Below are 24626 nucleotides of genomic sequence, written 5' to 3'. Positions count from 1 at the left end.
CTTTATTTTAAGAAGTATAGAAGTAGTTTTATATGTAATTAAATTAAGAAGTAAGTAGAGATTGTTTTGCAAATGCAATATCTACATTTTTTAGTAGATTCAGAACCAGTGCTGTTAAAAACACTATGGTTTTTGCAGGTTTGCCAGAAACTCCTCTATTTCTCTACACATTTGGTTCCTGCCTTTGTCTTTAATCTTCTGCAGAGTTGTGATGCTGTTCCAATGAAAGGAGGACTGATGCCGTATTGCTGCTGCCTTCATGTGATATTGTATTGACCTTTGGTACTCCTGACGATCAAGGTATAAATGTTTTGCATAGAAGTTGTAAAGCATCTGTTTATCTGCAGGTTCCAGATCCCTTTCTAGCAGTTCCTGGTATATCTGCTCGGCTTTAGCCTGGTCGTGTTTGGATTTTGCATATATATTTGCAAGAGCTATGTTCCTCTTAAGTGAACAATGAGGGTAAAGAGAAATCACCTCCTCATGGAGACTGATTGCTCTGTCTATCATGCTTTGCTTTGGGTGACTGTCCCTGAAATAAATTATCTTCCATTTGTAACAGAGTACAGCACATCTCTTCAGATAACGCTCATCTGGATGGTTTTTCAGCGCCTCCTCTGCCAATTCAATGGCCTCATCAATAGAAACATAGTTTCCGTAAAACTTTAGTAATAGTTTAATACCACTGTAGCTGCTGACAGGATCTCTCAAAACCTTTCTGGCTAACTCTCGTGCTTCATCTTCAATCCTTTCACCTTTCTTAGCACATTGCTCAAGGTAGTAAACAGCGAGGTACAAGTTCTCTGGATCCTGTTCCTTGGAGATTCTCAATTTCTCCAACTTGTCAGCCCCCAGCTTTTTGTTTCTGTGCTTTAAAGCACTCACTAACCCTATTATGTGGCTGGTGTTCCACTCCACCATGTCCAGCTGCATCCTGATGGCTCTCTGGAAGTAATCTGCAGCCAGTCGCTTTTTATCTTTGCTGAACTTCATCAGGGTCCAGGCTTTTTCAGCGTAGATCTCTGGATGGAGCTCGTCCTGGGATGGAGATGGATATTTATTCATCAGGGCGTCGATCTTTGTCAGGTAAGCCTGACTCTCTGCTTGGTCTCCCAGGTGGTGGTTCAGCCAAGCCAGGTTCCCGTAGTTCACCACTAACCAGGGACCCTCATCTGCACTTCTCATCTGGCGGAAGGCCTCTGCAGCCTTGTTGAACAAACTCTGGGCGTCTTCAGTCAACCCCAGCTTGTATTGAATGAACCCCCGCAGGTTGTAAATGTGACCCAGCCAGCTGTTTCCCTCCTCTGTGCCGATGTCCTCGAACTTTTCCCTGCGACGTAGAAGTACGGACCTGCTGGGGTCCAGATCCCAGGTGAAGTGGCACTGCAGGGCCTCCAGTTTGGACTCCAGTATAGTTTCACTCTGAGCAGCACTGATGGGGAATATGAATAACAAATATTAAAACACATCATCATTATGTTAATATAATATGCTCTTAAGGGTGCTATGTTTGGATAACCATTGTTCAACATGTGAGGAAGGAAGGAAGGAAAATATGGATTAGTAAGGAAATAAAACATCCATCCATTTTCCATTCCCTCTCACAAGTAACTTTTTCCATCTCCTCCTGGGTTATCCCGAGGTGTTCCCAAGACAGATGAGATATATAATCTCCAGGGTGTTCTGGGTCTACCACGCGGTGTCCAACTATTTGAACGGGAAAACCTCCAAAGGAAGGCACCCAGGACGCATCCTGATCAGATGTCCAAACCACCTCAATTGGCTCCTTTCTACAAGATGTGTTACAACCCAGAGTTGGTGTAGGGGTGAAGGAAGTAACATACAGCCGGTGTTATCAGGCAATCACTTGTTTTATTGCCGTGAATGAAATTAAAGCAAAATAAAGCATACAATGGTTTGAATTATAATAACCAAAAACGAGGGTTTCGGGTGGCCGAAAAAGACTAAACACACCCTAGCCCTGAATAATCCCTAACAAACAGACAACTAATCAACTGCTCTACTAACAAGGAAATATAAACACAAACGAGTACCTCAGACTAGTGAACATACACAATCTAAAGTCAACTTAATCCAGTTGGACCTGTACACAATATTCTAGTTAACAATTAACGAAACAATCGAGGGGCACGGGGGACAGATCAATTGTAATCACTGCCCGCCATAGTTTAGCCACAGCTGGCTTTTACATCTTGACACGTGGCACATTAGGCCGGTCCGGAGGCGTCGCCCTGAAGGGGATCCCCAGACGTGACGTTATCTCGGAGCGGAGGGACAGTGGAGCGCACCAAAAGAAAAGAGCGAAAAGGAGAGCGCAGCACAGCAATATACAACAATATAAACAACATAACGAACGGTCACTCTGAGACCCTATGTCTGAGCTCACTTACCCTATCTCTTACGTCAGGGCCACACTGCCTGCATGAGCGGTGTGTGCGGAACCTCTGGCTTTTTATTTTGGCGCCCATGTTAACAGGTTAGAGCAGCCACACAGCCCATGTGAGTAGCGCGGCTCGGCACGTATAGAGATGGAGGTGTCGCCTATTATAGGTGAGCTATACTCACCTCATCATTCAGCTGTTTCCTCGACTCAGTAGTTCTCTAAATATTGGGCTGGTTTTTGCTCTTGATGCTGGATTTGGGTTCGCTGGTATAAAGTCAGTGATGTCCAACTTCTGCTTTGTTGTAAATGATGTGATGTTGTTGAGGACGCAGCTTTAAATGCTCTCACTGAAGTCGAAGTGAAGCGAAGAGGAGGGGCATTTGCAGGTAAAGTCTTGTGATCAGTCTTAATGCACCTTGACCTGTCGTTTCCCAGGAATGGAAACCTACAGCCACATCTGAATAAACTAAAACATGACTCATCAAATTTGTCATGATATTTTTTCTTATGTTGATTGAAAGTTAGAAAGTTGTATTTCTTCTTGAGGAATATGATGCCATACTGATATATATATATATATATATATATTATATATCAGATATATAATATTCAAACCCAAGATGCCATATTCTTTATGGCTGCAACATCTTATCAAATATTAAGGTTACATGTGCATTATTTTATATTTATATGCATTTATATATGTAGTAGCCTATATGTGGACACACTGAGCAGCGGGTATGAAGAGCCATCAGTTACCTGGACACACCTGCATTATGACTCTGCTTCCACCTACTGGTGTAACCAGGTTACTGTTGGGTTACCACTTCACACTGACAGGGAAACACTTTGACACAAAGGCTCGTATTTGATCATTTGTCACCTGTTCACATGTCACCTTTGAGTTATACAACTGTATGTGTGCGATGTTCATCCATGTTGACTTACAAGCTGAAAGTTGTATTTTGATTAACGTCCATCAGCGCCCTGTGTAGTACAGTACTGCAAGATAGTGAAGCCTACATGAATTTCTTGTATAATAACCACCAAAACAAAACAACTTAAAGATTTCTTAGGGTACATAATGTATATTTATTAGTATTAATAGGCTATTGTGTACAACTGAGACACAGCTTGACATACTTTATACATACAATCAGTTGCATCTGGCAATAATATTCAGGTTACATCAAATGATCTATTACATTATCAGAGTTTTATATTTCACTACTCCAAAGCTTACAGACATTCAAATTACATATAGTGTAGTTCTTATATAAACTTAAAATACAGTGCTATGGAAAAAAAACAATCAACACAACAGGAATATAATAAACACAGTGATTACATGTAAGTTATGAAAAACAACACTGATCAAAATCTATTTTAATAAATCATGTGATACTGAACTATAGTAATAACATTTGAACATGTCCACAGTGGATGTTATTTAAAGGACTAGTGTTATTGAATGATTCAGCCTGTTTAGTACAGATTGAGTGTACTACTGCTGACAGTTTTTCAGAGCAAATGAGTAGATTTTTAGATAGTTTTTAAAAAAAGCTTTTGTCTTCCATTAAATATACTTAAGTCTAAAAACTTTAAGACACTTGTTGAAACCTGCCTTTAAAGGATACAGCTCAATCAATAAGTGCGTACAGATTTTTTTAGGTAATGCAATACCTACATTTATTTCTGGATTTAGAACCAGTGATGTTCAAAACACTATGGCTCTTGCAGGTTTGCCAGAAACTCCTCTATTTCTCTACACATTCGGCTCCTGCCTTTGGCTGTAATCTTCTTCAGAGTTGTGATGCTGCTCTCATAACAGAAGGATTGTTGCGGTATCGCTGCCGCCTTCATGTGATATCGTATAGAACTTTCGTACTCGTTTCGATCGAAGTTTAAATATTTTGCGTAGTGGTTGTAAAGGACCTGCTTCTCTGAAGGTTCCAGATCCCTTTCTAGCAGTTGCCGATACATCTGCTCAGCTTTAGCCTGGCCGTGATTGAATTTTGTGTATATATGTGCGAGGTCTATTTCCTTCATAAGTGAAGAATGAGGGTAAAGAGAAATCACCTCCTTATTGAGAGTGATTGCTCTGTCTATCATGCTTTGCTTTGGGCGACTGTCACTAAAAAACATGATCTTCCATTTGTAGCAGAGTACAGCACATCTCTTCAGATAACGCTCATCTGGATGGTTTTCCAGAGCCTCCTCTGCCAATTCAATGGCCTCATCAATAGAAACATAGTTTCTGTAAACCCATATTAATGGTTTCATACCATTGTAGCTGCTGACGGGATTTCTCAAAACCTTTCTGGCTAACTCTCGTGCTTCATCTTCAATTCTATCTCCTTTCTTAGCACATTGCTCAAGGTAGTAAACAGCGAGGTACAAGTTCTCTGGATCCTGTTCCTTGGCGATTCTCACTTTCTCCAACATGTCAGCCTCCAGCCCCGTGTTGCTGTCTTTAAAAGCTCTCGCTAACCCTAAGACGTGGCTGGTGTTCCACTCCACCATGTCCGGCTGCATCTTGATGGCTCTCTGGAGGTAATCTGCAGCCAGCTTTTCATCTCTGCTGAACTTCATCAGGGTCCAGGCTTTTTCAGCGTAGATCTCTGGATGGAGCTCGTCCTGGGATGGAGATGGGTATTTATTCATCAGGGCGTCGATCATTGTCAGGTAAGCCTGACTCTCTGCTTGGTCTCCCAGGTGGTGGTGCAGCCAAGCCAGGTTCCCGTAGTTCACCACTAACCAGGGACCCTCATCTGCACTTCTCATCTGGCGGAAGGCCTCTGCAGCCTTGTTGAACAAACTCTGGGCGTCTTCGGTGAGCCCCAGCTTGTATTGAATGAACCCTCGCAGGTTGTAAATGTGACCCAGCCAGCTGTTTCCCTCCTCTGTGCCGATGTCCTCCAGCTGGTCCCTGAGATGGAAAAGTTTGTTCCTGCTGGCTTCCAGATCCCAGGTGAAGTGGCACTGCAGGGCCTCCAGTTTGGACACCAGTGTTGTTTGACTCTGAGCAGCACTGATGGAGAGTAAAAATAACAAATATTAAAACACATAAGCAGTAGGTTAAAGTAATCTGCTCTTAATGTATGTATGCTATGTTTGGATAACCACTGTTCATCTCATGTGGAGGAAGGGAGGAACATAGAAATGGAGTTAGGAGCATTGAATGGACAGGAAGGAAATAATGAGGGAAAGATTTTCTTTTCTATTTGTTAGTTGCCTTCTGGAGCTGGAACACAAAATAATTTCACTACACGTTGTACTGTGTATGGTTGTATACAGTATGTGACAAATAAACGTGATTTGATTTGATAGACAGCAAGGAAATAAGGAATAAGGAGGGAATGAAGGGGGGTGGAAATGGATTAAAGAGTATTAGAGGATAGGAAGGAAATAAGGAAGGAGTCATGAAAGAAGAGAGGATAGGAAGGAAAAGAATATGGACCAACAGACGGCTGGAAAGAAAAAGTTGGCTTCAAGATAATAAGGAAAAGCAAAGTACATAAAGAAGTAAAACTTGAAATGGGAACAGAGGACAAAGGAAGGAAAATTAGTGGATGGAAAGGAAGGAAATGGGTAAGGAAATGAGGGAAGGAATGGATAAGAGAAGAAGTAACAGAGGACAAGAAGGAACAAAGGATGAAAGAAAACACAAAGGGGAATGAGGTATGCAATGAATATATAAATAAAAGAAGAAAGAGAGTGAGGCAGGAGGAGAAAAAGAAGGAGAGAGGACACAGGGGAGGAAGAAAAGACAAAAGAGGAAAGCAAGGAAGACAGGAAGGATGAAATGGTTTAATGATAATAGGATAATAATAACAACAACAACTGTAAGAGAAATGATGCTGACACATACTGAGGTTGTGGTGTAATTCACTGTTAGGAACACTAGGTGGCGCTGTGTTAATTGCCTGACCCAGCCACGGGTATATAGGTAGGAAGTGTTGTGTTGACGTCAGGGTTTAGCCCAGAAGGGCAAAGGGTTTTTGACCGCAGTGACGCTGATTTAGTTGCCGTGTTGTGTTGTTTGGCTTGTTGTTATGGAAACCAGACTTTCTTCTTTATTACACTATCATGAATAAATGAATTGTTATTCCGAAACCAATGAGCGGCCTGAGGATCGGTTTTGTTCAGCACAACATGCAGCTAAAGGTAACATCAACAGCGAAAAGCGCGTCAGTCCAGGGCTAATCACCTCAGTAGCTAAAGTAATAGACTTAGCTCCTACAATTAGTCAAAAACCAGCTCCAGTTGGAACTTCGTTGAAACTGCGTAACGTTTGGAACTCAACGGAGGCGATGCGGGAGGACGAGGAGAGCTGCCGGTGTGGATTTCGGCTTCGTTTGGAGGACGTATGCAGCCATCCATGGGTGGTAGGACGGAGGAGCTACGGAGCTAATGCTAAAGCCGGCTGTGGAGCATCGGACCACCGCAGAACTGCAAAGCACCCGACGCGGAGGTATGGTAGCGCTACACTGTTTAATGGCCATTTAAAGTGTGTGCACACATATGAGGGCGGAAATCCAATGCACTGGTTGCCGAAGCGGGCAGACTTTGGACTTTGTGCTGACTGTTTGTTGCATTGACTGTCACTGCGAACTGTTAAGTGTCTGACTGTTTATCATGGAGAATCGTGAAGCGGCGTTTTAGCAGCAGGAGGACAAGTGGAGCACCTGAGGTCAGACAATGGTATCAACTTCATTGGGGCAGAAAGAGAACTGAAGGAGGCCCTTGCTGCTTTGAATCAGGACAGGATTCAAGGAGCTCTGTCATGGAAACCGGCCTTTCTTCTTTATTGCACTATCATGAATAAACTTTCAGAAAACAATTGATTTATAATAATTGTTAAGAATAAGAAAGAACATAAACATTTTAAAATTCGTGTGGCCCTATCTGAAAGGGAAGAATGAAGAAAGGAAAAGAACAAGAAACAAGAGAGAAAAGTAAGAAGCCTACATTATTTACTCCAACAATGATATGAAATGCAGAAGCAGCTACTCACCTCATCATTCAGCTGTTTCCTCAACTCAGTAGTTCTCTAAATATTGGGCTGGTTTTTGCTCTTGATGCTGGATTTGGGTTCGCTGGTATAAAGTCAGTGATGTCCAACTTCTGCTTTGTTGTAAATGATGTGATGTTGTTGAGGACGCAGCTTTAAATGCTCTCACTGAAGTTGAAGTGAAGCGAAGAGGCGGGGCATTTGCAGGTAAAGTCTTGTGATCAGTCTTAATGCACCTTGACCTCTCGTTTTCCAGGAATGGAAAGCTACAGCCATATCTGAATAAACTAAAACATGACTCATCAAATTTTGTGATTATTTTTTTTCTGTCATTGAAAGTTAGAAACAGTTTGTTTCTTCTTGAAGAACACATGTTTATGTATTATCTATTTTTATTGAGGTTTTCATAACAAACATATTAATAAAATGGTCAGTCTCTGCAGCTAATAGGCAGTAGGCAATACCATCAAATTATTATGCAACTAAATAAAAAAATAGTAGCCTAATTAAACAGAGGTGAAAATATTTTACAGTAATTACAATATACATAAATCATAAAGGTCACATGGGCTACTACACTTTATAATCTTATTCCAATGGACCCCCCCTTTCTAAACTCCATGAAGCTCCAGATATAAACTACCAGCTTTCCTTTAGTAATGTATGTTAGTTTTTTCATAGCAATACATGCTGATCCTTAATAGCCTATATATTTCTATATATTATAGCTATTCCTCTCTTAGTTTGTAAAAGAGACACACGTCTATTAGTGCAAGGCCACTCTTCTTAGTGATCAAATCACCTGGTTGAATATCCAGGACGCACAACGTTGGCCAACAAGTGATTTCAGTTTTGTTATCTGGTTAACCTCCCACATTTATTAAGTCTTGTGTTCTGTCTTCACCTTGACTTTTGTTTTCTAGGAATGGAAACCTATATGAAGAAACTAAACCATGACTCATGAAATGTCATAATACTTGCTCTGAAGTTGATTTATGGTTAGACACAGTTTTTTTTTATTGAAGATATAATAACCTATAGATGCCACACTGAGTGAAATATTCAAACCCAAGAAACCTAATTTTTATGGCTGCACTTTCTCATCAAATAGAAATATTATGATGTCATGTGCATCATCTTAAACACATTTATAGAGTATATGTATATGTAGACTTTGAGCAGCGGCCATCTGCAGTGCCCATAGGTTATATGAAGAGCTGTGACAGTGGTTGGAGACGGAGAGACACCTGCATTATCAACTCAAATTCAACTTTATTGTAATTTTTACACATACAAAGTACACGGTTAAAACGAAATGTCGTTGCTCACGGACCAAGGTGCAAACACAGACATACAAAAACAGTAAAACAGTCACAAACATAGAACATAACACAGTGAACAAAGTGCAAAGTGCAAAGTGTAATTAATTATGACGCTCAGCTGCCTCCCACTGGTGTCACCTGGTTACTGTTTGGTTATCACCTCTCACACTGACATAAAAACTCATATCATTTTTATTTTTCACTTGTTCACCTGTCACCGTGGACATACTGTTATGCAGTCGTATTTTTTTAATCTTTTCATTTCATTAGACGGATACTTTTAACCGTTAAAACGTTTTATTTTTAAGTTTATTTTATTCTAATTTAATTTATTTTAATCTACTGTTTATTCTTACATTTCATTGTGCAAATCTGCATTGTAAAATGGCAAATAAATGAACTTTGTAACATTGTAAATGAGTTAAATTGGAGCAACTACTTACGTTTACAAACTGCGCAATTTACGTAAACCACGTAGGACGGAACATTTCCCGCGTATGTTGTTGTAGTTAGCAATGGCGGAGCTCAAAGAGACAGACGCTGCTCAACTACACCAGAGGTCTGTACTATGAAGCGAGTTCAACATACCCAGGGTATCTTCTCGTTATCTGGCTTCCCTAACCCTAACAAACGAGATCCCGCTAAGCGGTCCTATGAAGGTGGTTATCAACTCGTTAAACCAACCCAGAGTTTCTCCATCTGGTTATGAGCACATTCACATGAACAGGGAGGTGTTTGCAGCATCTGGCCAATCACAGGCATGGACAAGTCTACTGTCAGCAGACAGACAGAGCGGCACATTTTACAAAGAAAGAGCAAACTATATTAGACAAATACGAAGAAGTTAAACACTTAATCCAGATTTAAAGTAACACAGTTGAAGCTGCCAAATGCAGGAAGGACAGCTGGTAAAAGAAAAAACTCCTGATGTATGAATGCGTAAATTAACAGATTTATTAATTTAACGGAACACTCAAAATTCATATATAGTCTTCTAAATAAATAGCTTTTGATTGTGTAACGGATAACTGGATTACACCTAATCATGCCCAGTACCAACGGTGTGGCATGTATGACTATTTGAACCTTCTTTCAGCTGTGTCCCCGTCTCCGGCGGTATGAAACGAACTCAAGAGGAAGTTAAAACATAAGTATGAAAATATAATTCAAAGCAGTAAACACCCACAGCATAAATCCAGCTGTCCTTCCTGCATCTGTCAGTTTAAACTGTGTTGTTTTAGCCTGGATTATGACTTAAGCTTCTATAATATTCAGGTTACATCAAATTATCTATTACATTATCAGAGAGTTTTATATTTCACTACTCCAAAGCTTACAGACATTCAAATGACATATAGTGTAGTTCTTATATAAACTTAAAATACAGTGCTATGAAAAAAAACAATCAACACAACAGGAATATAATAAACACAGTGATTACATGTAAGTTATGAAAATCAACACTGATCAAAATCTATTTTAATAAATCATGTGATACTGAACTATGGTAATAACATTTGAACATGTCCACAGTGAATGTTGTTTAAAGGACTAGTGTTATTGAATGATTCATACAGTTTAGTACAAATTGAGTGTACTACTGCTGACAGTTTTTCTGAGCAAATGTGTAGGTTTTTAGGTAGTTATAAAAAAAATGTTTGTCTTCCATTAAATGTACTTAAGTCTAAAAACTTGCAAATACTTGTTAAAACCTGCCTTTAAAGGATACAGCTTAATCAATAAGTGCGTACCGATTTTTTTTTAGGTAATGCCACACCTACATTTATTTTCTGGATTTAGAACCAGTGATGTTCAAAACACTATGGCTCTTGCAGGTTTTCCAGAAACTCCTCTATTTCCCTACACATTCGGTTACTGTTTTTGTCTTTAATCTTCTCCAGGACTTTGATGCTGTTCCCACGATAGAAGGATTGTTGCGGTATCGCTGCCGCCTTCATGTGATATCGTATTGAACTTTGGTACTCCCGTCGCTCGAAGATTAAATATTTAGCGTAGTGGTTGTAAAGGACCTGCTTCTCTGGAGGTTCCAGATCCCTTTCTAGCGGTTCCCGATACATCTGCTCAGCTTTATTCTGGCCATGATTGGATTTTGCGTACATATTTGCGAGAGCTATTTCCTTCACAAGTGAAGAATGAGGGTAAAGAGAAATTACCTCCTTATGGAGACTGATTGCTCTGTCTATCATGCTTTGCTTTGGGCGATTGTCACTAAAACACATGATCTTCCATTTGTAGCTTCCCCAGCTTGTATTGAATGAACCCCCGCAGGTTGTAAATGTGATCCAGCCAGCTGTTTCCCTCCTCTGTGCCGATGTCCTCCAGCTGGTACCTGAGATGGAAAAGTTTGTACCTGCTGGGGTCCAGATCCCAGGTGAAGTGGCACTGCAGGGCCTCCAGTTTGGACACAAGTGTTGTTTGACTCTGAGCAGCACTGATGGAGAGTAAAAATAACAAATATTAAAACACATCACCAGTAGGTTAAAGTAACATGCTCTTAAAGTGGCAGTAGGCAGTATATTTTTGGGGCCTGTTTGAATTCAAGGTGAGATGATTACAGAGCTCCGTCAGAGCCTGAAGGAAGAAGAAGGACCGTTAACACTGAGGTTGCAACCCAAAGCTCTTAATTGTGCACCGAGGATTGAGGAGCGAGGATCGAGGAGGCTTGCCGGAGGAGCGATGAGTAAGGATACACCAGTGTATCCTCCAGTGTCTCCTCCACAGAAGTTTTTGACCGACCGACACGCCCCCTTACTGGATATCAGTTATTGATTGGACGCTGCTGCTGATCGGTTTGATCTGATACATCAGCGTCTCTGAGTTTCATACCAGAGTTTTATAGTTTAGTTGTCTTATGATTCACCGTCTAGTTATAATCTGTGTTAATTGTAGGTGTGAACAACAAACGGAGCATGCTGATGGTGAAGTGTTCCAGCAGCAGAAGGACCTGCAGGATCTCTGCTTCACACACCGTCACTGAAGGAGTCAGACACTGAGAGGGGTTTATAATAGCTGACAACGAACAGATTTAAAATAACTTTCTTCAATTATTAGAAATAGTTTTCTTTTGATCATCTGTTATTTCCCCCATTAACTTTTATTATGGATACAGTTAAAGTCAGAGAGAGAAGGAGAGTCTCTCTTTTACACCTTTTACATCATTTATCCTCATTTCCATTCAGTCACATGAGGCTGATCATTCCTGAGCGTCGGGTTTGATATGAGTTATATCATTTCACTTTTCCCTGAAACATTCAGCCTAATACATACCTTCTACTGTCAAAATATCAATAAATACAGACGCTAATAATGAATAAATAATATAAAGATATTGATCCAGTAGAGATGGTTCCTGGTCCTCTAAGCAGGACTCAGTCCACAGTAGAAATACAGACTGCAGCTGTTATTCATGTGCAGGTGTTTGTTAAACAGGTAACAGGCTACAGAGAGGAAACACTGCTGCTCTGATAACTCTGTTTCTTTATTAGTATTAGATCAGTTCAGACATAAACAGCTGTTAAAGGCGACTGACAGCTGATCCAGATGTGATCAGCTGCTGTTGTCATCAGAAACGGACATCGCTTCACGTGACGCTTCAGATGAAACGACGTCTCATGTCTCTAAAAACATATTTCCTCGTTTCCTCTGTCCTCGAGTCTTTTCCTCGCCTCCTCCGCTCGCACCTCCCGTGGGCGGGACTAAGATGCGAGTAGAGGAGTCGAGGAGAGGAGTCAAGCCGTATAAAAGTACAAATGGGAAAGACCCAAGGAAACCATGCAAGGAGAGAGGAAACGAGGAAAGCCGTTTTAAGAGCAATGTAGCAGCATTCAGCAGCGTCCAATCAGTAACTGATATCCAGTAAGGGGGCGTGTCGGTCGGTAAAAGACTTTGGTGGAGGATACACTGGTGTATCCTCGCTCCTCGCTCCTCCGGCAAGCCTCCTCGATCCTCGCTCCTCGATGCACAAATAAGAGCTTAAGGACGGTCTTCAAGATGGCGCACCAGAACAACTTCCGGTTCAAGCGAGGATCGAGGAGCGAGGAAACGAAAATTAAGAGCTTTGGGAAGCACCCACGGAAGTCTTTTACCGACCGACACGCCCCCTTACTGGATATCAGTTACTGATTGGACGCTGCTGCCGACCGGACTGATCTGATAACTTTACCTCTCAACATCTCTGGAGTTTCATACCGGAGTGAAAACAGATCACAGATTAAACGTTTTATAGTTTAGTTGTCTTCTGATTCACCATCTAGTTACAGCCACATCTGAATAAACTAAAACATGACTCATCAAATTTTGTGATTATATTTTCTTTTAAGTTGATTTAAAGTTAGAAAGTTGTATTTCTTCTTGAGTAATATGATGCCACACTGAGTGAAATATTCAAACCCAAGATGGTTTTCCAGAGCCTCGTCTGCCAATTCAATGGCCTCATCTATAGAAACATAGTTTCTGTAAACCCTTATTAATGGTTTCATACCACTGTAGCTGCTGACCGGATTTCTCAAAACCTTTCTGGCTAACTCTCGTGCTTCATCTTCAATTCTCTCTCCTTTCTTACCACATTGCTCAAGGTAGTAAGCAGCGAGGTACAAGTTCTCTGGATCCTGTTCCTTGCCGATTCTCACTTTCTCCAACATGTCAGCCTCCAGCCCTGTGTCGCTATGTTTAAAAGCTCTCGCTAACCCTAAGACGTGGCTGGTGTTCCACTCCACCATGTCCGGCTGCATCCTGATGGCTCTCTGGAAGTAATCTGCAGCCAGTCGCTTTTTATCTTCGCTGAACTTCATCAGGGTCCAGGCTTTTTCAGCGTAGATCTCTGGATGGAGCTCGTCCTGGGATGGAGATGGATATTTATTCATCAGGGCGTCGATCTTTGTCAGGTAAGCCTGACTCTCTGCTTGGTCTCCCAGGTGGTGGTTCAGCCAAGCCAGGTTCCCGTAGTTCACCACTAACCAGGGACCCTCATCTGCACTTCTCATCTGGCGGAAGGCCTCTGCAGCCTTGTTGAACAAACTCTGGGCATCTTCAGTCAACCCCAGCTTGTATTGAATGAACCCCCGCAGGTTGTAAATGTGACCCAGCCAGCTGTTTCCCTCCTCTGTGCCGATGTCCTCCAGCTGGTCACGGAAACGGAAAAGTTTGTTCCTGCTGGGGTCCAGATCCCAGGTGAAGTGGCACTGCAGGGCCTCCAGTTTGGACTCCAGTGTTGTTTGACTCTGAGCAGCACTGATGGAGAGTAAAAATAACAACTATTAGAACATATCACCAGTAGGTTAAAGGGACTGTTTGTAACTTTTTACACGTATAAATCACCCGGTTCGGTGTCCCATGCGCGCTCTCATATGCGCGCTCGTCTGTGGCTATGCTGTTCAGACAAGACTCCAACACAAACTACCCGGAAGCACCAAAACCGCAAAGTTATATCTAGTGATGCCCGTCTTGCAAAACAGTGTTGGCCGCGGACAGAGGACGCGGGGGAGACCGTAGCTTTGGTCTCCAGGGCCGGAGTCTCTGCTCCTCTGCTCCTCTGCTCCTCTGCCTGCTTGCCTTCACTCAGCTTGCTCCACCTCACGTGCATGCGCGCACACTACACACTGCAGAAGAGTTAGTTTAGCTCTGAGAATATCTAGTGAATGTACAGTGGACGTTTGTGCAGAAATAAATGCTGCAGCTCCTCCAGACCAACAGAGGTTTCCCATGTCTTGTGAAGTGACGGGGCTCCGCAGCGAGAAACTTTATCGTCTCCGACCGGTTGCCGGTATCTCCCTCTGGCCACGGTCGGGAGGCTGAAGCAGGAAAAGCCAACACTAGGATCAGCATTGATTCATGAGAGACCTTCGTCTGGGCAGCTAACATTACTACCAAGCAGGTGAAATATAGAGTGATATTGAGGTTTTAGCTGACGTGTGTCGCCTCAATGTTTTGAGCGATGCTCGTTCATGTCTATTTAGAGCGAGCAAGTGCGAGCCCGATGCTGACTTTCGTTGACTTAACGGCCACAGGTGTCGCTGTTAACAAGCATTTCTGATTCTTACAAACAGTCCCTTTAAAGCAATATGCTCTTAACATGGCAGTAGGCAGTATATTTTTGGCATCATTGGGCAAAAATTCCATAATAACCTTTCAGCATATTGTAATTCAAGTGTTCTGAGAGAAAACTAGACTTCTGCACCTCCTCATAACTCTGTTTTCAGGCTTTAAAAAATCTAGCCAGTGAAGGGAGACTTTGACCAATCACATGTCATTTCATTGAGAGAGCGTTCCTATTGGATGTGCTCCGGTCATGTGACTGGAACTTGGCGTTCCTTCACCAGATTTCACAATGGCGGCAGCGTTACAAACTTTCTCATTTTACAGCTAAATCGTGAACTACAAGATGATTCTGAAAACATGTGAGGCGAGAAATAGGCATTAACGTAACATAATATTAATTCATATTTGATCAGCGCTGCAGTTTGACCGTTTGGTCGGAGTTTGCGAGTGATTGACAGCTGGCTCTCATAGACAGCAGCTGGATATCAGATCTCAGATCAGATCTTACTGCTTGTTTTTCTCCGGTCTGTGAAATCTTGCAAATGCCGTTAGGAGCACTGGAGGACACAGAGGCACATGATTTTGTTCAGGTTACCTGTCTCATGCACTACTGTCACGATATAGTCTAGTTTTATAATAATAACTTTTTTTAATCATATTTGCTCCAATCTCTCCTACTTCAGCTTTAATGTACGTGTGCTATGTTTGGATAACCACTGTTCATCTCATGTGGAGGAAGGGAGGAACATAGAAATGGAGTTAGGAGCATTGAATGGACAGGAAGGAAATAATGAGGGAAATATTTCCTTTTCTATTTGTTAGTTGCCTTCTGGAGCTGGAACACAAAATAATTTCACTACACGTTGTACTGTGTATGGTTGTATATGTGATAAATAAACGTGATTTGATTTGATAGACAGCAAGGAAATAAGGAAGAAAGGAAGGAAGGAATGGAGGGGGGTGGAAATGGATTAAAGAGTATTAGAGGATAGAAAGGACATAAGGAAGGAGTCATGAAAGAAGAGAGGATAGGAAGGAAAATAATATGGACCAACAGACGGCTGGAAAGAAAAAGTAGGCTTAAAGATAATAAGGAAAAGGAAAGTAGGTATAGAAGTAAAACTTGAAATGGGAACAGAGGACAAACGAAAGAAAATTAGTGGATGGAAAGGAAGGAAATGGGTAAGGAAATGAGGGAAGGAATGGATAAGAGAAGAAGTAACAGAGAGGATAAAAACATGGAGGACAGGAAGGAACAAAGGATGAAAGACAACAAAAAGGGGAATGAGGTATGCAATGAATAAATAAATAAAGGAAGAAACAGAGTGAGGCAGGAGAAAAATAAGGAGGGGAGAACAGAGGGGAGGAAGAAAATACAGAAGGGAATAAGGCAAGAGATATGAAAAATATGGCTGAAAGAGGTAAGGAAGGAGGAGGCAAGTAAGTAAGGTAGGAAGGAAGAAAATGACAGAGATGGTGTGAGAAACAGAGGAAAGCAAGGAAGACAGGAAGGATGAAATGGTTTAAAGATAATAGGATAGTTATAACAACAACATTTAGCATTTCTCCACCAGAATTATATTCCTGGAGGTGGGATGAAACTTTCAGAAAACAATTGATTTATAATAATTGTTAAGAATAAGAAGGAAAATACAATTTTTTAAAATTCATGTGGCCCTCGCTGAAAGGGAAGAATGAAGAAAGGAAAAGAACAGGAAACAAGAGAGAAAAGTAAGAAGCCTACAGTATTTACTCTAACAATGATATGAAATGCAGAAGCAGCTACTCACCTCATCATTCAGCTGTTTCCTCGACTCAGTAGTTCTCTAAATATTGGGCTGGTTTTTGCTCTTGATGCTGGATTTGGGTTCACTGGTATAAAGTCAGTGATGTCCAACTTCTGCTTTGTTGTAAATGATGTGATGTTGTTGAGGACGCAGCTTTAAATGCTCTCACTGAAGTCGAAGCAGACTGTAGAGGAGGGGCATTTGAGCATAGAGTCATGTGTTCAGTCTTAATGCGCCTTGACTTTCGTTTCCCAGGAATGGAAACCTACAGCCACATCTGAATAAACTGAAACTTGGCCAGTGCCAGCCCCGGCCCCCACTTTGGCCCGCCCCTGGCAAACATACATAAGCAGACAGACAGAGACACAGACAGACACAGAAACAGAGACACGGGGGGAGAGATGGATAGTTAACAGCAGAGGGTCAGAAGATGCAGAGAAATGTGCTTCTGATGTGAACAGTCAGGCTTCAGCTCGTGCAGAGATTAATAGCGTGGCGCTTCCGTTCACTACAGGAACCCGCGCGCAGCAAATACTCTGGCTCTGCTCCGTTATGTATCACCATTATGAATCTCCCAGAGAACCTGATCTGGAGAGGGCAGAGGAGATCCGGCAGCTTGTGAGAAGCTCCGGTACGCATGAAAAAGTCACGGTGCGCAATAAGGAGTAAAATGAGTAAAATACTGCATACCGCTACGTACCGGCCCACTTCGAGCACTGCTCATCTCTCATGACATGTTGAGCCAGACAGCCCATAATGCTTATCTCTACACTCCCTCCCTCATCTCCCTCCCTCTCCTCCTCCCTATGGCCGCCCGGCACAGAGAGATTGGGCCAGCCCAGTGTCAATTAAGGAAAAGAAATGGGCCGATTTACCTGTTTTATGGGCCAAATAAAACAACAAAAAAAGACATATGTCGGCCCAAAAGGACGTCGGTCCACCGGGAAAACGCCCGGTATGCCAGATGGCCAGTGGGGGGCATTTGAGCATAGTGTCTTGTGTTCAGTCTTAATGCACCTTGACTTTCGTTTCCCAGGAAAAAATCTTATGTTGATTTAAAGTTAGAAAGTTGTATTTCTTCTTGAGGAATATGATGCCACACCGAGTGAAATATTCAAACCCAAGATGCCTTATTCTTTATGGCTGCACCATCTTATCAAATGTTAAGGTGACATGTGCATTATTTTATATTTATATGCATTTGTATATGTAGTAGTCTATATGTGGACACACTGAGCAGCGGGTATGAAGAGCCATCAGTTACCTGGACACACCTGCATTGTGACTCTGCTGCCATCTACTGGTGTAACCAGGTTACTGTTGGGTTACCACTTCACACTGACAGGGAAACACTTTGACACAAAGGCTCGTATTTGATCATTTTCCACCTGTTCACACGTCACCTTGGAGTTATACAACTGTATGTGTGCGATGTTCATCCATGTTGACTTAAAAGCTGAAAGTTGTATTTGATTAACGTCCATCAGCGCCCTGTGTAGTACAGTACTGCAAGATAGTGAAGCCTACATGAATTTCTTGTATAATAACCACCAAAACAAAACAACTTTAAGATTTCTTAGTGTACATAATGTATATTTATTAGTATTAATAGGCTATTGTGTACAACTGAGACACAGCTTGACATACTTTATACATACAATCAGTTGCATCTGGCAATAATATTCAGGTCAGGCCCACCGTCAGGCGGGGGCAAAGGGTACAGCTGTCCCCAGACCCAAGGCCAGAGGGGGTCATGCAAAGGTCTATGGTTGACCCTTAAATGGGATCAAGAACAACACTTTACTTACTGACCTTTATCACTGACAGTAAAAGTTAAATATATAATGATAAATAAATATATTGGTATCAGTAAAACACCTTTCACCTTTATCATCTCATACCTCCACCCCCCTGCTGTGACTGTGAAAATGGTTCGGTCCAAACTTGACCCGGTGAGGGGTGCGCATCTTTTAACCCATCCATGGTGCGCACCGTGACCGCACGGAGGAAATGAGCCAGGAGAGATCCGACGACTGGGGTCCGACGGGGATCCGTCGAGCTGCCCTCATTCATCCGCCGAGTTGAATCTCGACCGACCGACCCCACCCGTGGAGAAATATAAAACTATTGTCGGTTCATTATGAAACTGTGGAAGGTGTAATTAACGGGAAACAGCTGATCAATGAAAGATGACGTCACCTCCAGAGGGTCAGACTCATACACGGATTCAGATGTCCCAAATCATAAATATAAATATGATGTAATGTAATGTACAACTTCCTGCTGTAGGCCCCTATGGGATAAAGTATGATGATAGTGAAGATGACAGAAGTTGAGTTGATTTACTAGATTCACATGTTTTGAGTAAAGTGATTCACATGATTAATTATTTCAGAGTTTTTTTTGCCAAAGGTTTATTTGATCTAATATTTAATTTATCTGCTTTATCTATTTAATTTAAAATCAATACACGGGCTAGATAAGACCTGGGACCCTTAAAGTAACCGTGTTTATTTCCATTGAATAAGAGAGCATTTAGACATTAACCATCATTGTGGCATGTCTCGATAAACCACAGTGAAGGTGGTGATGGCGAGCTGAAGCTTCATGAAGCTTTGAAGCTTTCCAGCAAATTGGTTCGGAAAAGGTTTCAATTCTCCAGGCTTCATGTGCACACGAAACCACCTGGTGGTCAAAGAGTGTAAAACAGGCGGATAGATCTTATCTTATCACATTAACTATGTGATAAGATAAGATGAGATATTCCTTTATTAATCCCGCAGGGGGAGATTTGCAGTGTACAGCAGCAAAGGGGATAGTGCAAAAAACAAGATGCATCAGCTAACACAGTAAAAAAGAGCTAAACAAAGTGTAACAAAATATGAACCCATAGAAGGAAGTATAAAAATAGGAGCAGTATATACAGTATTGACGATAAACAAGACTATTAACAAAATTGCACAAATGGAAAATGATATTGCACAGTGAGAATGAATGAATGTAATTCCACCTGAAAATATCAGGTTATGTCAGTTTTTGGAGTGTAAGTGTAAGTGGTCTACTGGGAGCAGTGCTGGTTGTGGTCTACTGGGACCACAGATCTGTGATATACTGTATTTTGCGCCAGTAAAGGCTGTTGGGAATGACTATAAGTAATGAAAGAAATATATATTATCATGTAATCAATTTATATCTATATAATATATAATATAATGTATATTTTCTAGTAAGTATATTATGAGTATATAACATACATGTATAATGAACTGTAATTGTTTGATTCATCTTAAGTGTATAAACCAATCCTTTGGTCAATAATTGTATTGTATTGTAGTGTAATATAATATAATAATGGTAGGAGGGGTAATATTAGTGTTCTGTGTCACTTCTTAAAAGTGGCATTGGTTCAACCAGTGAAGATCTGAACCACTTCATGAGCCAGTGACGCGGTATGGCCGGGTAGCGAGGCTTCAGATGTCATCAATGACGTCATTGGTCTAAAACGATACAAGCCTCGATACGCGCATCGCGGAAAACTTCCTGGATTACTCGACACACGCTCCGAAGCCTCGGCACAGCACCTAACATCACTAAGTGAAGGTGTCAATAAATAAATAATTAATAAGGTCTATGATTCTAAATTAGAAAAGTTATGATCAGTCAGGAATAGACGTGGTTTTAAATATTAATAACTATTACAGACTGTGGGCTAACACACTAGAAGTCTGATTCTCCTTTACAATAATTCACCAGCTACATGTTTACAATCAGGCAGGCAAACTCATTAAAATACATAATAATTAAGATCAGCGTATATGATGGAATAGTGTCATTAGAATGTATCACAGGTCACCAAAATTGGGCTTTTATAAAAAGAAATTCTCAGAGGGGCATGCCCTCCTAGCTGGCTACTGTCTCCCCCTAGCTGGCTACTGTTTCCCCCTAGCTGGCTACTCTTTCCCCTGGCTGGCTACTCCATATCCTTGTGGATGGCCCTGATTGGGGCCTCAACAAAATAAAAGCCAGGGTACAGAGAGATCAAGAAAATGAAAGGATCCGAGAGGCAATGAACACATTTTTGGAGAAGCAGCAGGTATGACAGGCAAAGCTGAACGTACAAAGATGAGGAGCTATAGGCAGACTAGCAAATAAAACCCACCAGCAGGCTCAGTTTTAAAGTTGGAGTAAAGATACTGGTATCATATGAAACTGGATGACCTGGAGTCAGGGTGGATGAGGGGCCCAATTTAGAAAATCTGTCCCCCTGCCCATAATTCCTAATGGCTGGCCTGATTCATGTTACATCAAATTATCTATAACATTATCAGAGAGTTTTATATTTCACGACTCCAAAGCTTACAGACATTCAAATTACATATAATGTAGTTCTTATATAAACTTAAAATACAGTACTATGGAAAAAACAATCAACACAACAGGAATATAATAAACACAGTGATTACATGTAAGTTATGAAAAACAACACTGATCAAAATCTATTTTAATAAATCATGTGATACTGAACTATGGTAATAACATTTGAACATGTCCACAGTGGATGTTATTTAAAGGACTAGTGTTATTGAATGATTCAGCCTGTTTAGTACAGATTGAGTGTACTACTGCTGACAGTTTTTCAGAGCAAATGAGTAGATTTTTAGATAGTTTTAAAAAAAGCTTTTGTCTTCCATTAAATGTAATTAAGTCTAAAAACTTGCAGACACTTGTTGAAACCTGCCTTTAAAGGAAACAGCTCGTGCTTTTTTTTGCATTTTGCATTTTGCATTTGTGTTGAATAGGGCCAAGCTTGACTTCTTGCCTTGCGATGATCAGCAGGTCTTCACTGTAAGATTCTCACTTCCATTTTAACTTTATTTTAAGAAGTATAGAAGTAGTTTTATATGTAATTAAATTAAAAAGTAAGTAGAGATTATTTTGTAAATAAATGATCTACATTTTTTAGTAGATTCAGAATCAGTCCTGTTAAAAACACGCAGGTTTGCCAGAAACTCCTCTATTTCTCTACACATTCTGCCTTTGTCTTTAATCTCCAAAAGGACGTCGGTCCACCGGGAAAACGCCCGGTATGCCAGATGGCCAGTGGGGGCATTTGTGCATAGTGTCTTGTGTTCAGTCTCAATGTGCCTTGACTTTCGTTTCCCAGGAATGGAAACCTACAGCTACATCTGAATAAACTAAAACATGACTCATCAAATTTGTCATGATATTTTTTCTTATGTTGATTTAAGGTTAGAAAGTTTTTTCTTCTTCTTGAGGAATATGATGCCACACTGAGTGAAATATTCAAACACAAGATGCCATATTCTTTATGGCTGCAACATCTTATCAAATATTAAGGTTACATGTGCATTATTTTATATTTATATACATTTATATATGTAGTAGCCTATATGTGGACACACTGAGCAACGGGTATGAAGAGCCATCAGTTACCTGGACACACCTGCATTATGACTCTGCTGTTACCTACTGGTGTAACCAGGTTACTGTTGGGTTACCACTTCACACTGACAGGGAAACACTTTGACACAAAGGCTCATATTTGATCATTTGACACCTGTTCACATGTCACCTTGGAGTTATACAACTGTATGTGTGCGATGTTCATCCATGTTGACTTACAAGCTGAAAGTTGTAGTTTGATTAACGTCCATCAGCGCCCGTGTGTATTACAGTACTGCAAGATAGTGAAGCCTACATGAATTTCTTGTATAATAACCACCAAAACAAAAAAACTTAAAGATTTCTTAGTGTACATAATGTATATTTATTAGTATTAATAGGCTATTGTGTACAACTGAGACACAGCTTGACATACTTTATACATACAATCAGTTGCATCTGGCAATAATATTCAGGTTACATCAAATTATCAATAATATTATCAGAGAGTTTTATATTTCACTACTCCAAAGCTTACAGACATTCAGACATCAAAAACAACACTGACCCTGAAATCTATTTTAATAAATCATGTGATACTGAACTATAGTAATAACATTTGAACATGTCCACAGTGGATGTTATTTTAAGGACTAGTGTTATTGAATGATTCAGCCTGTTTAGTACAGATTGAGTGTACTACTGCTGACAGTTTTTCAGAGCAAATGAGTAGATTTTTAGATAGTTTTTAAAAAAAGCTTTTGTCTTCCATTAAATGTAATTAAGTCTAAAAACTTGCAGACACTTGTTGAAACCTGCCTTTAAAGGAAACAGCTCGTGCTTTTTTTTTTGCATTTTGCATTTGCGTTGAATAGGGCCAAACTTGACTTCTTGCCTTGCCATGATCAGCAGGTCTTCACTGTAAGATTCTCACTTCCATTTTAACTTTATTTTAAGAAGTATAGAAGTAGTTTTATAAGTAATCAAATTAAGAAGTAAGGGCAGATTGTTTTGCAAATGTAATTCCTACATTTTATAGTAGATTCAGAACCAGTCCTGTTAAAAACACTATGGTTTTTGCAGGTTTGCCAGAAACTCCTCTATTTCTCTACACATTCGGTTCCTGCCTTTGGCTGTAATCTTCTTCAGAGTTGTGATGCTGCTCTCATGACAGAAGGAATGTTGCGGTATCTCTGCCGCCTTCATGTGATATCGTATTGAACTTTGTTCCTCATTTCGATCGAAGTATAAATATTTAGCGTAGTGGTTGTAAAGGACCTGCTTCTCTGGAGGTTCCAGATTCCTTTCTAGCAGTTGCCGATACATCTGCTCAGCTTTAGCCTGGCCGTGATTGAATTTTGCGTATATATATGCAAGGTCTAGTTCCTTCATAAGTGAAGAATGAGGGTAAAGAGAAATCACCTCCTCATGGAGACTGATTGCTCTGTCTATCATGCTTTGCTTTGGGCGACTGTCCCTGAAAAGCATGATCCACCATTTGTAACAGAGTGCAGCACATCTCTTCAGATAACGCTCATCTGGATGGTTTTCCAGAGCCTCGTCTGCCAATTCAATGGCCTCATCAACAGAAACATAGTTTCTGTAAACACTTATTAATGGTTTCATACCATTGTAGCTGCTGACGGGATTTCTCAAAACCTTTCTGGCTAACTCTCGTGCTTCATCTTCAATTCTCTCTCCTTTCTTAGCACATTGCTCAAGGTAGTAAACAGCGAGGAACAAGTTCTCTGGATCCTGTTCCTTGGCGATTCTCACTTTCTCCAACATGTCAGCCTCCAGCCCCGTGTTGCTGTCTTTAAAAGCTCTATCTAACACTAAGACGTGGCTGGTGTTCCACTCCACCATGTCCGGCTGCATCTTTATGGCTCTCTGGAAGTAATCTGCAACCAGATTTTTGTCTGATCTGAACTTCATCAGGGTCCAGGCTTTTTCAGCGTAGATCTCTGGATGGAGCTCGTCCTGTGATGGAGATGGGTATTTATTCATCAGGGCGTCGATCTTTGTCAGGTAAGCCTGACTCTCTGCTTGGTCTCCCAGGTGGTGGTTCAGCCAAGCCAGGTTCCCGTAGTTCACCACTAACCAGGGACCCTCATCTGCACTTCTCATCTGGCGGAAGGCCTCTGCAGCCTTGTTGAACAAACTCTGGGCGTCTTCAGTCAACCCCAGCTTGTATTGAATGAACCCCCGCAGGTTATAAATGTGACCCAGCCAGCTGTTTCCCTCCTCTGTGCCGATGTCCTCCAGCTGGTCCCTGAGATGGAAAAGTTTGTTCCTGCTGGGGTCCAGATCCCAGGTGAAGTGGCACTGCAGGGCCTCCAGTTTGGACACCAGTGTTGTTTGACTCTGAGCAGCACTGATGGAGAGTAAAAATAACAAATATTAAAACACATCACCAGTAGGTTAAAGTAATCTGCTCTTAATGTACGTGTGCTATGTTTGGATAACCACTGTTCATCTCATGTGGAGGAAGGGAGGAACATAGAAATGGAGTTAGGAGCATTGAATGGACAGGAAGGAAATAAGGAGGGAAAGATTTTCTTTTCTATTTGTTAGTTGCCTTCTGGAGCTGGAACACAAAATAATTTCACTACACGTTGTACTGTGTATGGTTGTATACA

At 41.1% G+C, this 24626-nt stretch overlaps 5 protein-coding genes and 1 pseudogene across 6 annotated transcripts in view; all 6 read right to left on the bottom strand.

Annotated features, from left to right (window-relative positions):
* Positions 1–24626, bottom strand: part of orc1 (origin recognition complex, subunit 1) — a 303843-nt gene that overhangs the window by 204161 nt on the left and 75056 nt on the right. The window lies entirely within an intron of this gene.
* On the bottom strand, positions 3–2721 carry LOC141768621 (interferon-induced protein with tetratricopeptide repeats 1B-like). Its single transcript, XM_074637015.1, has 2 exons — positions 2587–2721; positions 3–1432 (listed from the first exon to the last, which is right to left on the bottom strand). The coding sequence occupies exons 1-2, from the start codon at positions 2592–2594 to the stop codon at positions 124–126; spliced, it is 1317 nt and encodes a 438-aa protein (XP_074493116.1). The 5' UTR covers positions 2595–2721; the 3' UTR covers positions 3–123.
* Positions 3473–7610, bottom strand: LOC141768241 (interferon-induced protein with tetratricopeptide repeats 1-like). 2 transcript variants are annotated; one of them, XR_012594028.1, is made up of 3 exons: positions 7422–7585; positions 3897–5435; positions 3473–3813 (listed from the first exon to the last, which is right to left on the bottom strand). XR_012594028.1 is itself a non-coding variant. In XM_074636345.1 (2 exons), the coding sequence occupies exons 1-2, from the start codon at positions 7427–7429 to the stop codon at positions 4130–4132; spliced, it is 1314 nt and encodes a 437-aa protein (XP_074492446.1). In that variant the 5' UTR covers positions 7430–7610; the 3' UTR covers positions 3473–4129. The 2 variants fall into 2 exon arrangements, 1 of the variants encoding a protein (XP_074492446.1); XM_074636345.1 differs by having other exon boundaries at positions 3473–5435; positions 7422–7610.
* LOC141768494 (interferon-induced protein with tetratricopeptide repeats 1-like) lies at positions 8674–24384 on the bottom strand (the record flags this gene model as incomplete). The annotated part of the gene is made up of 2 exons (XM_074636822.1): positions 8674–10237; positions 22588–24384. A coding segment is annotated over one exon (1329 nt), but the record flags the coding sequence as incomplete, so codon positions are not given.
* LOC141768401 (interferon-induced protein with tetratricopeptide repeats 1-like) overlaps positions 8674–24626 on the bottom strand; it is a 32609-nt gene continuing 16656 nt past the window's right edge. The window contains exons 3-4 of the mRNA XM_074636692.1: positions 21071–21318; positions 8674–10203 (exon numbers count right to left, since the gene is read on the bottom strand). The gene's annotated coding sequence lies outside the window, so the exon portion shown is untranslated. The remainder of the gene's footprint in view (positions 10204–21070; positions 21319–24626) is intronic.
* Positions 10409–16768, bottom strand: LOC141768249 (interferon-induced protein with tetratricopeptide repeats 5-like; annotated as a pseudogene).

Source organism: Sebastes fasciatus, chromosome 5 (assembly GCF_043250625.1).
Source record: "Sebastes fasciatus isolate fSebFas1 chromosome 5, fSebFas1.pri, whole genome shotgun sequence".
Classification (NCBI taxonomy): Eukaryota; Metazoa; Chordata; class Actinopteri; order Perciformes; family Sebastidae; genus Sebastes; species Sebastes fasciatus.
This window is presented reverse-complemented; position numbering and strand designations above follow the sequence as displayed.